The sequence below is a fragment of the Strigops habroptila genome, chromosome 1, assembly GCF_004027225.2.
Source record: "Strigops habroptila isolate Jane chromosome 1, bStrHab1.2.pri, whole genome shotgun sequence".
NCBI classification, from domain to species: Eukaryota; Metazoa; Chordata; class Aves; order Psittaciformes; family Psittacidae; genus Strigops; species Strigops habroptila.
Window position 1 is genome coordinate 89,746,208 of NC_044277.2, and position 17,131 is coordinate 89,763,338.

Below are 17,131 nucleotides of genomic sequence, written 5' to 3' on the forward strand. Positions count from 1 at the left end.
AGCAAATTATTAGACAAAATACAATGTTAAGGTTAATCATTATGAAACACTTAAAAAGATCTGAGAATATGAGATGCAACAAGGAAGATTAGAGTGAAAACCAAAATCTTAAGGAAATGGTGTAAATTTTTTTTTTTTCTTTCCCTTGGGAAAGTTTTTATCAAATTAAAACCAGGGGCTTAATTTTTCAGGATGAAGGGTGAGGGGGAGTAGGGGAGATGATCGTAGTGTCACCTCCTGTTGCTAAGTAACAACATCTCCTGGCCATTTTTATCTGATAAAGGAAGTCCAGTTGACGTTATGCATTATTCATCAGAGTTCCAATCAAACAATCAAAATTGTTTGCTTACACTGGGGACATTTAGTAAGATCAAAGAAACCCTCCTTGAAACTACTGGAGCTTACGCCACTGCCAGGCAGCTCTCGATACTCTGCAGTAAGTATCGTTTCTGGTTTGGGAGTGCTACAGTAAAGTGAATGCTGAGGAATTTTAAAAGTTTTCTTACCAGGACAAGCTTCTGAATTTTAGAAAGGACTGCATGTTGATAGATGAAAACTGAATCGAAGGGAAAAGGGAAAGCTTTGGAACCCTGGTTTCCTGATTTTTGCCAATGTAATTAAAAGAATTGCTTGAAGCAAGGGTCAGACTCCTGCCCCAAACCTTTAGGTAAGAAGGTTAGGTTTGCATGGAAAAGGGCTATAGAGGTATTTTTGTCTGTCTGTCTTAAAAGAAATGTTATGCAGAGCTGTTTGTATGCTTATGATTATATGTTGTAGCTAACTGAGGTGTGGATGAGAGAACTGGATTGTGTGTTTTCTACAAATCCTGCTTTTTAATGTGAGTTGTTCGGAGTAGAAGAAAATGCAGAAGGTAGCCAGAAGGCTGGAGAAGGGTCATAATAATGTGCATAACCCCGGGAACTCTGCCCGGTAAAGGCAAACCTGACTCAGTGTGCATCTTCAACAGTTGTATTCTAGGATCTAGACAGATCTGAGGTTCAGAAGAATGGCAAACATATAAATCTTATCTAAGAAGCTGTGCTAGGAGTAGCCTAACATTTCTTAATGATTGCTCTTATCACGTTTTTTTAAAGCTGATGGTGGGATGTTCTGTTGCTGCTACTGGTCAATAAGAGGGGAGAGGGAAGGTAAGGTTGGCTTCTGGTCATTTAGGTGGAATGAAATATCCAGAATACTGTATATGCCAAAGCAGTGCGTTAGAAAGGAATAAGCAGCACAAATACTATCTTTAATATAGTTTATTACAGTAGTGCCTACTCGGGAGGTGCTGGCTGTGGATCTGGCTAAAGGAGTTCCCTGCCCCAAGCTTTTCTGATCGTCTTTTTAAGAGCAAATGTAACAGGCAGGTGAATCTAAGTATGTAGTATAAGAAATGGAGACTGTGTCTAGCATAAAGGTGGTGGAACTAGGAATCTTGCTAATAACTGCAGTAGGACTTTTCTTTGATGTTTTTAGACGAGGATTTAAAGCGAACACCCTAAAATAGAAAAGGATACCTATGAAGTTCTATGAATAGTGATTTGAAAATGCTTTGACCCTAATATGCCAAATGAAGTACTTCAGTGACTGCCTACACAATTCTTTCCACAAAGAAACTCACCAGCTTTTTTCTGCCTAACATCTCTGTAATCTTTCCCAGGAATCTGACTGATCATCCATACCGGAGTATTGTAGAAAAACATAAAGTTCCTTCAAAATGGACTACTTTTTGGATGTCGAATCTGCTCAGAGACTGTTTTACAGTCAAGGAGCTCAAGGTAAGAAACTCTGGTCCTGACTCAAAAAATGACTATTTTAACTGTACAGTTAAGAAGTATAGGGCCAGACAACGGCCAGTCCTTGTGGCTGACCTACCAAAGTGTACACAGGCCACAGGGAAAGGCCTTCAAAATGTATGAGTTGTGAAAGGAATTACAAGAAGAGTAATAATAGGGTTGATCTGCCCTCTCAGAGGATAAGGAAAAGGTGTGAAAGCTGTTGGGTGTGCAGCAGGAGCAAAAGGAACTGCCAAGATCCAGAATATGCTGTTGCAGAATCCAAATGGACAAGTCGGAGGGGACAGCAATGGTCCGCTGCTTGCTGTGTAAACCTGTGGTGTCCTTCCCCTTCTTCTTTGCTTATTGATGCTGTCAGGATCATAATGTGGTGTTAGTCAGCACTGCAGGAATTGGTTTGGGAAACTCTGAGGCAGTCCAGCACGCTGTACGCAACTAGCAGGCTCTCACTGGTCTGCATCCTTCCCTTTGAAATGCTGCACCCCCCACAGCCCCCAAGCAGCAGCAGTGTGAGAGAGGGAAAGAGTAATCAAGCTTCTTTGCTTTAATGTAGTTGAGACTTGTTCACGACACAGATGATATTTTTGGTAAAGTCAGTTCATGTTTTTCTCACCAGTTCTATTTCTGGATAAAATTTGCAACTTCAGAGAGAAGGGTTTTTTGTTCCTTAAACTTTAAACACAGTATTAAATGGAAGAAAACTGTAAGAACCAAGTAGTTCTACCAGTCTTTTTTGTTATTACATACTACCTGTTTTCTGGAAATGCAATCCAACTTTTTTCCATTATTAATTTCATCACTTGTTAATGAAATTCAAAGTCCAGCCAACAGAGTTCTGCCTTCCCTATGGAGGCCATTCTCCCAGAGCAAGACCTAATCCACCCAGGGGGATACCACCATGGGGGTCAGCACCACCTTGGCTCAGCAGAGGTGCTGCTGCCTAACACATGCTGCATTGTCCAGCTGCTGTCCCAGTTGTGGTAGATTTTCATCTGTACAAGTCACTGAAAAGCTTTCTTGTCACAGCACAGCCTCCTGCATTGAACAACAGAAGCAAAGGCTTAAGCACATCAAAATCAGGGGAAAAAAAATGGCTGGGGGCAATAACTGATTTTGCTGGCTTTTTCTCCATCTCTGAAAAGCAATGGACACCTGAGCATTGCTACAGAAGTAATATTAAAATAAGTTCCTCAATATCCCTATGAGAACAAACCCCCTTCTATTCCATAGAAACTAAAATTAATGAATCTACAACTTACTGTTTTACAAGCTATAGCAATTTATCAACAGCATCCCTGTGCACTACAAGGTACAGAGGGGACTACAGAAGGAGTATGTATTCATGCAATGAAAGTCTATTACAGTAATGTACATAAGGTGACTAAGAAGGGTTGTATAGGCAACCTTCACTGTAAGTATTTCCAAGAAGGCAAATGAAAAAAAACCCATATTTGGAGAAATGGTATTTTTAGCATATATAGAAATGCTTGTACTGATTGGTTAGACGCATGACTGAAATTTTAACCTTGGCACCTGCTTGATTTTGTGTTTTAATGCAATTATTTTGCCTTTTTAAAATGCAAAATGAGGAAAAAAATCCACCATGCAGAACTGTATTCCTTGATACAAAAGTCATCAGCAGGGAGTTGACCTTTATATCTGTCATGCGGGCTTCTATCCATTGGCCAAAACAAGTAAGAACCAACACTGTGACTTAGGGATTTTTTTGTCCCCCTGCTTGTGAATGCTTCAGGAAAGATGCCAACGACATGCTTCCACTGTGCACCACAGTGTAGTACAGAGGCTCCTAAACGCTAATTACTTCCACAACTGGAAACAATACATTGACATAAGAGCCAGGCTGCACTTACGCTCTGCCCACTTCCACTTTTCACCTTTCTTTTTGCTCCTTTTACTGCATTTTTCCTAGCTCCTGTCCTTTACATCTCTTACCTCACATGCTTGTGAGACCTCTTCCCCAAACTCTATCTTCGTCTCTCTGTGTTTGAGGTCAGCTGCTTTCCAACAAGCAGAGAAATTGTTCTAAGCACAGAAGTGACAACACTTCTGCTCTACATCGTCAAATGATGCAACACAGCAGCCCCCTGGCAACAGGAGAGGTGCTGGAGTGGAACGATGGATGGACAACCCTGCTAGTAATAGGTGTGGCAGACAAAGTGTGGCCTGTGCAGAGAGGTGTTTCAGGAGGCTTTCACTGTCTGAGGTAGCACTGAGCACCTCTGAGGTGACAGAGATGGCTTCAGCAGGCTAAACAATAAACCTCTGGAAGAGTTTCATCATCAGGTTTTCCTGTAGCAAATGCCTTTATCGCCATCCTTAGCCCCAGACTTCTTGATGGTAGCATCCCCTTACTCTGAGCTATCTTACCCCCTATACACGACAAGGAACTAAACCCTACTGAATGTGCATTGTTACTGCCTGTACAGCTATGATAACTCCTGTTGTCCTCGTACATTGTGCCAAGTTTTAAGGCTGTCTTCCAAAGAACAGGCATTTCTACATGAGATTATGGCGTGATTTCTCCAAACATGGGCAAAAATAACATATTTCTTTCCTTATCCGCCTTCTGAGAAACAGTTAAGCTGTGTTAGCTATAACTTTCTGTGGGGAAAAAAAAGAACCCAACCCAAGAACCAAACAAAAAAATGCACTGAGTGTGAGGCACCCATCCACCACAAATAGCACAGCTCAAGTAGCTAGTTTGGAACTGAATAGAAGGTCTGCAAGAAAGCATTATCACAAAATCTTCCTAATGGGATCACAAGTAACTATTTGATCTTTATATAATAACATGATGCTATTAGCAAGTCATGCTATCAAACAGCATGTGTATATGCATTAAAACTGCATTATGACAGGAATGAGTGAAAGAAGACTAGTGTTCTGCCATTTAATTAGAAACAGCATCAGAGCATATTATATGTATTATTATTACTTTAGTTATATTATTAGTTACTGCATTACAAAATGCTCTGTTTGCAGACTGTAGAATGGGGGTTTATCACTCACTTCAAATCCATGAGATTTGAAGATTTCTGCCTTTTAATCCTTTGATCCTCCAAATCAAGACAAAAACTCCTTTCCAATGTTTTCACATTAATGATATGACAATGTTACAAACGGCAGCTGTAAAGCACGCATTCTCTTCTGAACCCACTCCTTGTGGGTGGAAGAAAAGGGAAGGAATAGGACCATAAGATGTTGGGAAGGAACTTAGAGCGATGATGGCATTGTTAGCAGATGTTATCAAATCGCAGCTGACATCATGTCTTGTGTAGTTGAATGCAGGATACTTTGACCTCAGCAAACGGACTGAAACAGGGTTTTGGCCCCCAGCAACTAAACAGTTCTCTTCCTGCCTGCACTAACACCCACACCTCGTCCCTACTCCTGCAGAAAGCTGCAGAACTGCCTATTCTGCTGTAGGGTAGGAGGAGAGAGGTGTTACCTTATCGGCTGCCTCCTCTCCCATCTTCTCCTTCTGCAGAAGCAGCCATCACCTCACTCCCGTGGGCTGAGCACAGTACAGAGGATGTTTGGCCATTCAGGCTGCATCTACTGTTCAAACAGCTGTTGCCTGTTTCCTCCAAGGAAAGCGAAGCAGGAGGGATGGAAAAGTCACAAAAGCTGGATCTGGCAGTAGGATTATCTAGATTTAAAAAACTTTGTAAATGAAGCCAGCTGGCTGTAGTCTTCAGAAACAAGCCAGAAATATCCTAAGCTCTGCAGTTCTCCCTGACTGTCTTTCTGTGGCCGTATGTTGGGATCTAGGAGATGGGGGGGTGCCCTTGCCAAGTGCGTAATGCCTGGTGATGCATCTGCAAATCAGAAGCAGGAAAGAAGTGACTGTGATTGGACCCAGCCCTGCCTAGGAAATCTGATCTGAAATCAGCAGGCAAAAGAAAGAGTGACTGTGATCCCCTGGACCCAGCCCCTTGCCCTAGGAAAGTCTGAATCTGAAATCTAGGCACAGAGCTGGACTTCAATTATCACAAAGTCTCTTGCCTTTCAAGTGTGTGGAAGATACTAGTTATTCTTGGATGTACATGTATTCTAAATCCAAATCTACCATAGCTTCAGCCATGAAGTCTGAATGTATATAATGGGGCCTGGAATAGGATTTGACTCACTTTCCCTTAGGTGTCCTCAGTGAAGATGTTTCCACTTCAGGTTTCTGACTAGCCTGGCATGTATCAGTGGAGAAAACCAGTCATTTTAAGAGCAGGGTTCACCTAATCTTAGACATTTTCCTTGGGATAATATAAACCTTGCCTTATTTTCTCTACTGATTATGAAAGCTTAGACAGCTAACTTGAGTGAAAGATGCCTGTGCTAATGGCATTTGTTTAAATAGGGGAATTGCATGAAAAGAGAGATGGGACCTAATTCAGGAAAGGGAGTAACTTCCCCCAAATAGGTCAAGTTGTAATCCAAAGTTGCAAATGTGCAGATTCCATCTTGGCTGTAGCCTGCTTTGGAGAGACATCAGCTTTGATCTTGAAGTTCTACTTGAAAGAAGTTATGCTTTGGGGCATGGAAAGAAAGACCTCTTATTTGACAGAGCTGAGGAGGCTGATGCTCAGGAGCAGCAGAAGCAGGCTGCTCTATAAGGGAAAGTGAGCCAAGAGTCAGCAAGATGGGCAGAGGCAGTGGCCTTGCCTATGAGAAGTAAAATACTGCAGCACACAAGCGGGGCAGGTCTGGTGACGTTCACCAGATTCAGCCAAGAGTCCAGATCGTCAGACAAGACCATGGTGATGAGGAAGGTATGAGGCCAAGCAGGACATCCAAGTCAGCAGTCTGGATGCGAATCAGTGGGGAACGTAGCCAGCCACAGCCTCAGCCTCACTCAGCAAGTGGGCAATGGCCACATGCAAATATAGCTCCCAAAAGAAGGGAGGAGGCAGCTGTTGAGGCTTCTTTCTCAAACAGCTCCAAAGCTGGTCAGGGGTTCTCAAGCCATTCTTTCCAACAGCTGTGCCATGTCAGAGAGCCTGCCTTGAGCATAGCCAACTACACGGTGTGCAGGGAGTGCATGTAGGGCCATGGCTGTTGGTACCTAGCTCTCACTTAGGCTTGAACAGGATTAAGAAACAAGGAACCCTTTCTTTCCATTGTGTACAAGGGTGTGAAGTCCCTTAGAAAAACTAAGGGCAAAAAATGACTTCTGTCCAGTAGGCAGGATGAAGGCTTTAGTATCATCGTAATAGGGGAGTTGCCCATCGCAGACTGAGCATAGCACTTTTCTGCAGCCATGAGTCTGATTGGTGGAAGGGGTCCTAAGACTCACGCCCTCTCTTGGCACCTTTAGCAACTCCGCACCACAACCTGACAGGGCAGGCTGAACATCGTGCAGCCGGGATACCATTTAGGGCTGCATGCGTCCACCTTTGCACTACAGTCAGACCCTCTGGTCCCTGCTGGGACTCCAGGTTCTGCTCTCGGGTGACTTCTGCCTCAAGGATAAAAAAAATCTTTAATTTTCGGGAGACATGTGCATCCACTTCTCCAGTCTTATCTCCTTTTGCACCAGCAGGGCACAGCAGCTTAAAGTTAACTGCATTAATTGAGTATTTCCAAGATGCTCCTACATACCTTGAAATGCTTGCCAGTCCATTTGGCAGGACACACTCTGCTTATTTAAAAAACTGAACAAAACTCTCTTGAAGGTTTATCTTAAACTATCTTTTGTATCTATAAATAATTTACAGATCCACTTACATTAGGTATGCTTTTACTGGTTGCAACAGTCCTGCAATCTAGTTGATGAATGTAAGGTGTGAGTAAAAAATGTTAAGTAGAAAAAATATGGAAAAAAAAATATAGCACATACAGCCAAGGATCACAGATGCACAAGACTATATAGACAGATAGGGGATGATTGTTCAAAAGACTTCAGCAAATCCTTCTTCTTGATCAGTTTTAAAGGTTTAATAAAATACTCCCAGGTACAGTTTTAATTCCACATTTTCCTCTTGCACTCTATCTTCAAAATATAGTTACTTCACTCTACTTCACTTTTGTTCATTTATGTTAATTCCCACAGTGCTGGCTCATCCTACATGTTTGACTTTAATCACTGCTGACTACTCAGTGCTACTTCGCTTCTGCTTTTGCATATTGAACGTCCAGCATTTTACAAAAGTGTATTGCTGCAGTATCCCCAGATCCTAATCCAAAAGGTTTCCACTGAAGATGTTCCTTGGCTAAAGTACATTAGGATACTCCATCCACCAAAATTTTATGATTAATCATCCTGTAGATCAACATATTTTCAAACTTGTGCCATTTTGCAGGTCTTTTTTATTCATGTGATGTCACTAACTCTTAGACTAATAACATTAATAACAGAAGAATTAGTAGCAGCAAATGTGCATTTCTGATGCAATTTATCTCCCCTTAAATCCAATGAAGTAACTGTTTAACATCAATCTTTCCTCATCTTTTTTAAACTCTCCCCCCCCCCCCACCCCTTCTCACCTCCTACTCTGGCATATCCCCAATATTGTGAATTTAGGAACAGGCAACTGAGTGCCAGGATCACAGTCTCTGGCTTTGCAGAGTCAGGCAGCCTAGCTTCGCCAATTGCATAAAAATAGCTCACGATGAGTTGCAGTAACTGTACTTCAGCTACTTTTTGTTCATTTATTTCAATATCCAGTCAGCCAAATTCAAGTCAGAAGAAATAATGATCTTCTAATTCTTCACGGCATATCTGAATAAAACTAGGATATTTCAGATCCAATTCTCTATACCCCTAAATATAGAAAACTTCAGAAAACCTATGCGTGAATCACTCTTGAAAGATTGCATTCTGAAAACTAAATCTACTTTTTTTCTACTAAAAATTAATTTTAAATAACTAAGCCTCTTCTTGCCCCTATTTCATAATAATTTAGCCGGTTTATTTATTTATTTATTTATTTATAATAGTCTGCTTTCTGAAACCTATGCTTTTGGACACAACAGCAGAGGAACAAGCACGTTTCCTTTAAAATGTACCAAAAAATGCTAGTTAGACATATTGCAGACATTTACCCAAATATCACAAACCAGCATAATGAGCGTGCGTGAAAGTGGATATCCTTTTGCACGTGTACTATTGTTTGCAACCCTCAGGCCTGTGTTTGAATACTATGCATCTAAGTACTTTCAGATTACTGGTGTCCATCAAAGCAGTGTCAAAGATCTCAACAGCTTTGCTTTAGAGACATGGAGCAATCCATATGCATGTGCTTCTGCATTTATCTGGGAGACACAAAGCCTATAAATCATTCTTCATAAATACAAATCTTGTTCTCTCCAGTGCTTGCACACACATTCTGCTCTCTTCCTCTACCTGACAGTCGTGCCTCATTTTCCATCTACTGGCATCCATTCAAATGTTGTTCTTTTAATCCAGTTTGCAATTTAAAAATAAGACAACAGTGGAACTTGGGCATTAAATCAAGACCAAACAATCTATTTTCCAGGTAAAACTTTGCCATTTTGGACCCATTGATTGGTCTGGCCTATTACAGAAGAATATTTGCAATATAATATTTCTGTTTTTTTTTTTAGCATACGCCTGGAATAATCACGTTCTAAGGTGGCCATCAAATGTACCCAACATAGCATTTTTAAAGCTTACGTTTGGCGCAAACATACATTTCTGTGTGGCATTAGCTACATGGTGAGCCCTTTCCACAGAAGCGTGAAGGAGGAGAACTGAGTAACAAGCTCATGTTTCTCTAACAAAAAAAAGGTATCAAGAAAGAATCCTAATTAATCAGGAACAGCAGCACAGCAATTAAAATATTTTCATAGGTATTCTGCAAAATTGTTCAAAACTTGTCCTGAGAAATGAGATTTTACTAAAAAAAAAAAAAAAAAAAAAAAAGCCTTAAAGATTACTGATGTAAACCAGATTCCTTTATAGTTATTTCCACGTCACCTGAAGTTACTTGTGATTATATGCTTCAGAAACATACCCCTTGCAATGCATGTAGGTGTGGACATCTCCAACAGAAACATTTCAGCACTTCTCTTGTGCTAAGATTAAAATTATCAGGTCTCAAAAGATTTTGCCATTTTGAGGTAAGAATCTGCTGTTTAAATAAGGGTTTCTAGAAGAAGACCCTATTGAGCCAAAAACGACCAGGGTATCTGTGTCGCCAGTGAGATATTTTAAAAACAGTTTAATAAAAGTTAATTAATAGACGTGGATAGAAAAATATAGATTAATAATTCATGTTTTCTCTGACTAATTTTTATGAGATGGCTTTTTACCTCACAATTTTTTCCAATTTTAAAATGTCCAAAATTTTTCTAAAAAATACAAGTCTTAAAATCAATGTTGTAACTCTACAAAACATAAAGCTAGTTCTTGGCAAACAAATTAGTAGTAATATTTTTATTAAAATATGTGGAAATGTATTTTAACAGAAAAATTGGAAGCCGTCAAAAATTCTTTGCAAACTGCCCCCCATGTTTTCAGTAAATTCAAATGTCATTCAAAACCTGGGTGACCTCTAGTTTTAACTAAATATGTTGAAATTGTATGTTCAAAATTCTTCTAACCATGGAATATAATAATTTACGTATTTCATATTCCCTTCTCCCAAATGCATACTTGTGTTGTACTTCCATAACAGACAATATTTTGAGACAACAAATGTCAGACTCTATACAATCAGTTCTAAGGTGTCATTACATTCATTACGGCATTTCTATTTCTTAGGTATTTTTCCTCCATAAGCAATCTTTTCCCTTTCTAACAAATACCAGGCAAGAAGTTGACACAATGTGCCAATCGTGGGGCAACACTATGAGGAACAATGCAGAGAATGAAAGAATTTAACCACAATGACTGATTTGCCTTCCGTATCCTGTTAGAGTTGCTGCTGAAAAGGAGTTTTCGGACACTGGTCTCAAACGCATTTGCAGTGTAAGGGGGCCCCTTAATGTGTATCACAATGTCATTCCTTTACTCCATGACCTTCGAGAGGACGCTTTCACATTTTCCTGAAAAACCATCTCCTAAAAATGCATCCCGGAGACTGAGCTGCTTTGTGGAGAGCAGCTCAAAGTAGAGATACTGCTGGGTTATCTGGGATGGACCCAATGGTCACATTGGGCAACTGTTGACAGCTTTGCTAAGAAATATTTGGTAAATCATTCTTGTAATAAGGAGTGCTATGGATTACAGTTAGGAAAAGAGGTAAATTCATCGCATACACAAATATTCAGCATCACTGTATGTATACCAGAATATGATCAGCGATACTTTCCAGTTCTGTGGCTGCATAAGAATCGATCTTAGGTTTTTATTGCAAAATATTTTAATATTTACTAGCTTCCTCTGAGTTTTTTCCAATGTTTACTTCAAATTTCCAGTCATTCTTGAAAACTCCTTTTGGTAATACACGTAAAGGAGAGATAATCACGGTTGTCAAAATAATATATAATGATTACTCCAGGAAACATTTTCCAGCATCAACCTACTTTTAGTCAAAATGAATACAAGCCAGATCCCAATATTTTGACCCAAAGGGTAAAAACTATTTATAAACAATTATATAGAAAATCCTACTCATTTTCTGTTAACTATAAATGTATATGCAATTTGGTGTTGGTTTGGTTTTTTTTTTTCAAATAGGTTCCTGTGCTGTGATCCAGCCAACCCTGAAATGCATGGGTGCTCTTTCACTGACTTTAACTACAGCTAGATCGTTCCAGTTTAAAAACCCAAACAATCTTCATGGTTGTTTTATGAAACATTTTTTACAATCCTGACTTTGTATACAGATAAATCTTCCTTAAGTGTAAATTTGATGATGCAGTACACAAAATTCTCCATAGCAGAAATTTTCCATTCTATCTTCATTACTGTACATCCATATTACAAGGGAGTAATAATTTACAGTCTAGTTGCAATGTTTACTTTAGCTTAATCTAAATAGTTGACCCCATTAGATCAATTTCAATGCTTGCCCTCTGCTTTTACTTCAAATTCAAATGCTAGATTAGAAATGAGCAAAAACTTGAATCTATTTAAAACCAGAAAACAAGTAAGTTAGACCAGAAATAACCGCTACCTCCAGCAGCACAGATTTGCTTGTTTAGTAAACTGCATAAAGCTGCAAATTGAAAAATAGAGTGTGACAGCTTTGCTAACTCATACTAATTATATGCTATCTTACCTAACGCTGAAGTCAGGTTTTAGCCATCTGAAGGCTTCTGATTGACAGGTATTATTTGGAACTCTAAAAAACTTTAGAAAGAAAGAATCACAGTTAGGCTGCAGAATATGCTCTTAGTCATTATCAGTCATGCTCTCCAGTCCCAGCAGGAAAATATAGTTCGTTATTAGTTATTAGAAGTGTAGTGGTTTGCAGAATCTCTAAGATAAAGACTTTTATGCCACATAATGCCCAAAGAACAAGAAACACCCAGGGTTTAGGCTCTTACAGGCTCCCAGATGAAAGTTAATAGTTGTACAATAAGGATAAGGACAGGCTTTCAAGATGAAATTCTTTTTCCAACCATATATGAGGTGGAGGGGAAAGAAACACAGTGAGAAGGTACTTGTGCATGGTGCTCATGCTTTCAGTGAACAGCCAGATCCATCTAGCGTTTGTGATAATCTTTTTCTACTCGGAGAATTGAGGTGGATGTATTTATAGAGGCTCTTCTGTTTGTGATTTGTAATTTATAGGCTTAGCACCCAAAGCATTCAACAGCCACTCATAATTACATTTCACATAAAAATCGCCTACATTAGAAGGAAGTTATCGAAACTTAAGTTCAAGTGCTGAATACTTAGGCAATGCCAGAATGAAGGTGGCCTCTGCAACATTAATTCAGTCTCCTTACACATATGTATTATAGTGTGGTTTCTAGTTGCATGATGACACAAATTTTTCACTATCCTACTATTTGCTTTATCAGTGCATGGAGTGGGCAGTGTTACTTAGTGAGCCAATATTAAATATTTTGATCTCTCCTCCTTGAAGGCCTGGCCCAAGCCATTTAAACCCTCTTCAGAAGATAGAAATCTTAATTTCCTCATGGGCTTTTCATCGGTGTTTCACTAAAGTATATGAATACTTTACACATATTAATGAATTTATCTCTTCATGAAATCCCTATTGAAAGAAAATGATGATTCTCCCTGTTCTACAACTAAGACATAAAGTGATCAAGAGCAAAAGTAGCTGTTAATTTTGAATACCCAAATCAAGACAACAAGAAACTGAGTTTTGGAATAGTTGCTGTAGCCACCATATCATGTGTCCCAAGCACAGCTTCCACCAATTTCTGCAAATCAAGAAAACAAATACTTCCATTACTCTGGCATCACAGCCTCAAAAACAGTATTCAGAAAAAGACTGCAGCTATTGAGAAGCTCTGAAAAGAGTGGTTTAAGTGGCAAAACAGGAACTTTGAACAAGCAATCTGTGGCAGGAACAGAGCTATAACCTGTGTCTTTGGGGTGTACAACAGAGAAATCTTTTTTTCTTTTTGGAATCATTCAGGGCAGCCCTTAAGTTCTGCAGCACCTGAGGCAGCGACCTTACAGCAAACAGCCTCTTGTACCTGCTACAGATCCTCTTTTCCGTTGAGTGATTTTCTTTCTCTTTCCTTCTCTCTTTTTTTTTTCCTCCCTTTTCCTCCCCTTTCCCATTTCTCCCGCTATCCTCTTCATTTGTTCCTTCTTACCAGCTCGTCGGGCAACGCTTCTCACCGTGCCCACTCTGATGACAGCGTCTTCTGAAGATGACATAGACCGGAGACCCATCAGAAGACTTCGGTCTAAGAGTGACACTCCTTACTTGGAAGAAGCTAGGATCTGCTTCAACCTTGATAATGGTAAGACCACCCCAAACACCACATGATGTTAATTAAAGACTTTTTTTTGAGATGCAGATGGACCAGATGGTACCTCCTCCTTCACAAGTAGTATGGTGGTTCACCAGACATGCAAAGATGTCACGGCTGTCTAACTACAAGCACCTGCATATGTATGAACAGGGATCCTTCTCAAAATTCTCCTGCAAGTACTAACTATTTTCCCCTCTTTTAGCTAGGGTGAGCCTGTGAGGTCAGAGCAAAAGAGAATGGCTTTGCAAACAAGATAAAAATATAACTTATCCACTCCAGGCATCCAAAACCATGAAAGTTCTTGTGAACATTCATGAAGGGGATAGAGGTAACAGCAGACTTCAGCTGAACCCAACATCATGACCATGGAAGAACATTCAGCACACCCCAAAACCTCTATAGGTTCAATTTGCAAAAGTGTAACGGAAAACTCTTGATTCTACAGGAATGACTAACACAGCTGTCATCCAAAATTCAGACCAGCTAATGCTACTATCAGAGCCTTCAGAGTTACTGAGCCCTGGCATTCTCTGGGTCCTTTTTTCTCATTGAGGTTGACCAAAACAATAGATTTGGAAGTACTGAAACTTAGTGACTTTAAGCAGACCGGATTTTCTTTAAAAAATCTGTGTTCAATGGGATGAACCAGTATGCTCCCTGGACATACTGTAATTGTTTAACTCTCACTTTGTGTAGTACTTTTGTGCTACACCCTTTTTTTTTTTTAATAGCATTTTTGTATTACACACCAACATCTAGAGGTCCCAACTGAAAACTGGCGCCCCAATGTGGCAGGCAGCCTACAACCACAGAGTAAGACTTTCTACATGAGAGCTGATTACTAAATAGAGAAGACAGAATAGGGGAGAAGCAGCAAAATATTGGACCCCACTTTGCAGCTGGAGAATGGATTCACTGATTTTGCCAGTGCTCACGAGTTTTTTTTCAAAGACCTGCCACAATAACTTGTGTATACGAGTCTCAAGCTTTAAGTGATGGCTAGTTTAAAACATTGAGTGTAGGCCCTCAGTCTCCCTAGCATTTTAAAGCGCGCCTGGCCCTTGGCGCACCACTGTGGTTTAGTTAATGGTTTGCCCAAGGGAAGAGGAGGAGGAAGTGAAGGAATGAGCCCTTAGACTTTCCACACGTCTCGATCCAGCCACGCTTTGAATTTTGTGCCCCCTAGCCTAGAAGAGAGCGTTTCAGGGTGCCCAAGACTGGGGCAGAGGTGCCAGGTCTGCTGCAGGGGCGGGCATCTCCGTCAGCCGGGCCATGGTTGGCGGCATGTGCAACCTCAACCAGGCCACGGTGCTTGGCGGGGGGCAGCCGTCACCTCCGCCGGGACCCTGCCCTGGGGGCGTGAAACCACCTCCGCCGGAGGTGCGGGTGACCCTCCGGCGCGACCCTGGCCAGAGCCTCCCCTGGGCTGGGGGCGGGGACACACCGCTCCGGTCCCCGGAGCGAAGGTCGCCGCCCTGAGGCGAGCGGCCGCTGCGGGATCGGCCGGCGGAGGCGCTGCCAGTGGGCAGGGGCAGGGGCAGCGGGCAGGACCGCCGCGGCCGCTCCCGTCCGTAGATCCTTGACGGGTTTTCCCTGTCTCTCTCCCTCCCTCCGCTCCTTTCTCCCTTTCCCTCTCTCCTTCCCCGTCCGCCCCTCCCCCTCCCCGCGCCTCTCCCCTCATTTCCTCCCGCCCGCCCCCTCCTCGCCCGGCCACCCCACACGGCCGCTCGCCCTCGCCAGCTCGCCGGCCACGCCTGCTCACCGTGCCCACATTAATGGCGGCATCTTCTGAGGAGGACATCGACCGCAGACCCATCCGCCGCGTCCGCTCAAGAGCGACACCCCCTACCTCGCCGAGGCCCGCAATCTCCTTCAACCTCGACACAGGTGAGGATGGCCCGGCACGGCGCGGGGGGCTGCCCGCCTCGCTCACCGCCGCCCGCGGACCGGCCGCGGCTGCCCCGCGGCGGGGGGAGCAGGAGGGAAGGGGCCGCCCCCGGCGCCGCGGCCTCTTCCCCCGCCAGCGCCGGCGGGCTCCCCGGCCCTCTCCTGGTGCCCGCTTCTTCGCACCTCCCTGCGCTCCCCTTACCCCGCTGGCTCCCACTTCACTATTCGGCCCATCAAAGCCACCTCTCTGCCAGCGCTCCATCCTGAGCGGGGTACCACTTCCCCATAAGGTTCCTGGTCTGTCCCTCCTCACCAGGTTCCTCTGGCATCCCTCCTGGAGATGCTGCCCTTAGCGTTTTGCGAGTCTCTTGACCTCTCACTGTTTGCCTTCTTCCCCTAATGGGTTTGTGCCTCAAAAGTGCAAGAAACTTGCGCCTGCGTTGTCCACTTTTTCTCAGTCTCATGAGGTCCTCTGTTGCCTCGGTGTCACTTTTTGTGACTCTCCATGGGTATACAGCCTGATGCTTTCTACCAACACACGTCCAGCTCCCCACTTTCACCTCCTCCTGCCTGGTATTGGGATAAGCTTCCTGTAAGTTTCTACTTGACCTTTCCACCCCCCTTCTCCATTCCTCGCTCCTTCCTCTCTGCCACCTTTTCCTCATGGTTCCCTTGAGATTTCAGCTGTGCCCTTCAGTTCATCCTGCACATGGTGACTATCCTGTTTCTTTCTTAATAGGCCTGTGGTTTTCCCTCTTTTCCTGACCTTTGCTTTCCTTATGGGCTCTGTCAACAGTAAACTACATCAGAGGTTACTTGCTCTCAAAAACAAAGGAAAAGAAAGTTCTTTATGTTGATTCTCTGCACCAAACCAGACTTCCTCTGTTCGTGGGGGTGTGTGTGGGTGAGGGAGAATCTGTGGCCAGGAAGCTCTACTGCAGCCTCTCTCATGTCCCAGCAGCAGCAGCAGCGCACAAAGTGACCCAACTGTGTAATAGTCTTTGATGCTGATCCTGTCAGCTCACTGCCAGCTGTGAAGGGAAAAGAGCTGCCTCAGAGTTGCTGCTTGCTGTGCTGCAGTCTCCCCCATCCATCCTTCCCCCCTTTCAGCTGACAGAAAGTTGGAGATTGGAGAGATGCGTTTTATCCTCTGTTTGGGGATGGAGCGGATTCCGCTCCCCCTCCCGTTATCCCTGCTGTAATTACACCCTTGGTAATGGCTAATACACAGTTCAGTTTTACCATTGATGGAGCGGTTGATTACATTGTGTGGCGGGTCATTAATTCTTTCTCATCATGATTTCTTAAAAATTACCAAGCCGTAGGTAAGTTGAGTGGCATTTCAGGGCACGGGCTGGAAGACAGTGCCAGATGCCAAGTTTCTAAAGAACTGAGTGTGAAAATGGAAGGAGCATCACTGTGCAAAAGGTGTAAAAAAAAGAGGTGGTGTATGGTTGACTGCTGAAATAAGCCTGCACTGACTTGTGCTGTCACAGGTAATGTTATGTCATGTAGTTATAAATAGGTAAACCAGTTAAGAACAAGGCACCTTCGGGTCACCTGGT

General features: G+C 42.6%; 1 protein-coding gene and 1 long non-coding RNA gene across 9 annotated transcripts in view; one reads left to right on the forward strand and one right to left on the reverse strand.

Annotated features, from left to right (window-relative positions):
- LOC115606559 overlaps positions 1-15,719 on the reverse strand; it is a 33,476-nt gene extending 17,757 nt beyond the window's left edge. Inside the window, exon 1 of the long non-coding RNA XR_003990928.1 lies at positions 15,442-15,719. This is a non-coding gene — a long non-coding RNA (uncharacterized LOC115606559). The remainder of the gene's footprint in view (positions 1-15,441) is intronic.
- Positions 1-17,131, forward strand: part of PHACTR1 (phosphatase and actin regulator 1) — a 312,497-nt gene that overhangs the window by 815 nt on the left and 294,551 nt on the right. For 4 of the 8 annotated variants that reach the window (XM_030482452.1, XM_030482481.1, XM_030482392.1 and 1 more), the window contains exons 2-4: positions 1,661-1,778; positions 13,521-13,667; positions 15,420-15,566. In XM_030482452.1, the coding sequence (XP_030338312.1) occupies positions 1,718-1,778; positions 13,521-13,667; positions 15,420-15,566 (355 nt within the window). In that variant the 5' untranslated portion in view covers positions 1,661-1,717. Of the gene's footprint in view, positions 1-278; positions 668-1,660; positions 1,779-13,520; positions 13,668-15,419; positions 15,567-17,131 lie in introns of those variants that run through there. The other 4 variants (XM_030482402.1, XM_030482472.1, XM_030482462.1 and 1 more) reach the window with 4 other exon arrangements.